This window comes from Fulmarus glacialis, unplaced genomic scaffold, assembly GCF_000690835.1.
Source record: "Fulmarus glacialis isolate BGI_N327 unplaced genomic scaffold, ASM69083v1 scaffold10749, whole genome shotgun sequence".
NCBI lineage: Eukaryota > Metazoa > Chordata > Aves > Procellariiformes > Procellariidae > Fulmarus > Fulmarus glacialis.
The window spans coordinates 363-2,700 of record NW_009232625.1 but is presented as its reverse complement, the minus strand read 5'-3'; the positions used below and the strand labels follow the sequence as shown (position 1 = coordinate 2,700).

General features: G+C 52.2%; 1 protein-coding gene across 1 annotated transcript in view; it reads left to right on the top strand.

Moving 5' to 3' along the window:
• The window catches only part of LOC104082026 (sarcoplasmic/endoplasmic reticulum calcium ATPase 3-like), a gene marked incomplete at both ends in the record, with an annotated part of 10,539 nt that extends 9,167 nt beyond the window's left edge, over window positions 1-1,372 (top strand). Inside the window, 1 exon segment of the mRNA XM_009584978.1 lies at window positions 1,300-1,372. Coding sequence (XP_009583273.1) covers window positions 1,300-1,372 — 73 coding nt within the window.
• Window positions 1,373-2,338: the final 966 nt, after the last annotated feature.

The following is a 2,338-nucleotide window of genomic DNA, read 5'->3' as shown; positions in this document are numbered from 1 at the left end:
GCGGCGGCGGGCCCGGGGCTCCCAAGCAGCACCGAGCCTGCCACGGGGCTGGCCCCTCTCCAGGAAAACAGATTTGATTCATTTTTTTAGGGTGTGTTTGCCCCGACAGTGATAGCAGGGAGAAGAAGGGCAGGAGAGACACCATCCTTGCCCGGGGAAGATGTAGTGGCCCTGGGGGGCAGATCAGCAACCGGAGCGTGGGGACTGGATGTCCTTCCACAGCATCGCCTTGCTCAAACCCTTTTTTCTCCCCTTAAGCAACCGGCATCCTAGCAAACCCCTTCCTTTTGCCTTCACCCTCTAATAATGACCCGTGCAAAGCCACTCTTGCATTTCAGGGCTAAAGGCAGGTCCATCCAGCTGTGGCAGGGAGGGATTTGGGGCATTGTAACAGCCCTGTTTGCTTTCTCATGGAGCAGAACCGTGCAAAAAGCTGGAAATCCGGGATGGGAAATTATTGCAGGCAGGAAACGATCCCAAACCGGTTGCGCTGCCCATCGCCGGCTCCCGGCGCACCGGCGGTGTTCACGTCAGCTTTCCTTTCTGCAGCGAGCTGATGCATAACCGCAGCGATTGCTCAGCGAAGCCTCCGCTGAGAAATGGAGGTGCAGGGGCTGCTATTTTTACAGACCAGATAGAAATTGTTTCTGGCTTATTTTTATTTAATCGTTGCATCTCTCAACAGACTGATAGGTGCTTTGCATCACCCAGGCTTGTTTTATCGTACGATTACAAGCCTGGAGCAACAATTTTACGGCGTGGCACTGGGTTGGGGCGTAGGAGAGCTGGCTTAATTCCTGGCTGTTGCATCCCATGCATGCCCTCGGTCTTCACTTCACCATCTGTGATCTGGGGATGAGTCTTTCTTTCTCCCACACTTTGCATTTCTCTATAAAAACTCAGCGCTGTTGGAGGAAGGGCTCTTCTTCGGCTCTGCCAGCACAGCTCTGAGCACAACGGGGTTTCTGGCAGGCGTACGATCCTTTCGAGTCCAATCATACCAGCTCAGAGTGTTTCCTCCTCCCATGCTGTGCTCCCCATGTGCCAGGTCCTCTGAGCTGCCCTCATCCCCATGGTCACGGTGCTGCTGATGCTCACGGGTCGCTCTGTGTCTCATCCAGCAAGGGTTTCCCATGCAGCTATTCAGTCACGGCTACGGGGCAAAATCACGCTTACGTCATCACATTTGAAAGAAAGAATTGAAATCCTGCATCTTCCTAATTCCTCTGGGCTTTGAAAAGCAAACAAAAAACCCTCAAAAAGCCACTTTTAAATGTGGTATTGTGATTTTTTTACCAGGCATTCTCAGGACGGTAAGACACATGTGGAGCGGGGAGCACCAGTTGAAAACCTGCAGGACTCCAGAGCAAGGGTTGGCTTTCTTAGGTGTCTCATCCCCAAATGCCGTATTGCCGTGCTTCCTCCAAAGTCTTGCTCGTGTGTGGTGGGGACCTGCTTGGACCATGTCCGGGTGAACGTGGCTTGGAAAATCAGCCGATAACAGAGCCCAGGGACCCGTACCCAGACAGGGTCTCCTTTCCCACACTGGCCTCTGTGTTTTGCTTCAAAATAAGGTCTAAAAAGCCCATGAAGCAGCCGTTTGCATGGCAGTTTTGGCCAGAGGGCCGGGCCTCTGCAAGGCAAAGCTTGGGGATGGTCTCCAGTGTGGGACCTTCTGAGGCCAAAATCTGAGGGATGGCCAAGGGTGTTCAGTTGAGGGATGCAAATGTCTAGCTGTGACTTCTGCTGATTCAGGTTTTGCATGGCAAATTTTCGCCTTTGATGAGATCTAGATAAGTCGTGTTTCCATTACGCTGGATTTTCCTTGTCCTTGAAGTGGCAGAAAGCTGAGACTCTTCAGTTTTCACCGTGGTCTCAGTGTTTTACATTCCTCTCCCCATCACCCCGGTCACTTCCAGCCTCTCATCTTGCATGCTTTGCATGTATCGCTGCCTTCATCCATCTCTGGCCCCTCTGAGGTTTCTGCTGCCTCGGTTTTGGGAGGCAATGTGAGTGTGAGACAGCAAGCAAAAGTGCACGGCTGAGCTAAGTTGGCTGGATGCGACCTGCAGATGTTCTTCTCGGGAACGTGGAGATGTTCTCCAAGGCCCTCTCAGGTGTCTGTCACACAGATACACGCTGGCAGGCTCACAAGGGCTGACCACCCTCAAGGACCTCTAGACCTAGTATTTTTAATATTTGCCGTCCTCTATGCATTTAAGTGTCTTGCTTTCTGAGCCCCGTGGCATGCAGGAGGAAGGTTTCCAGGCATTTGTGCCAAGACTTTGCAGAAGTCTCTTTTCTGAGTGCTTCTCAAAAGGTACAAAATCCAGACAGG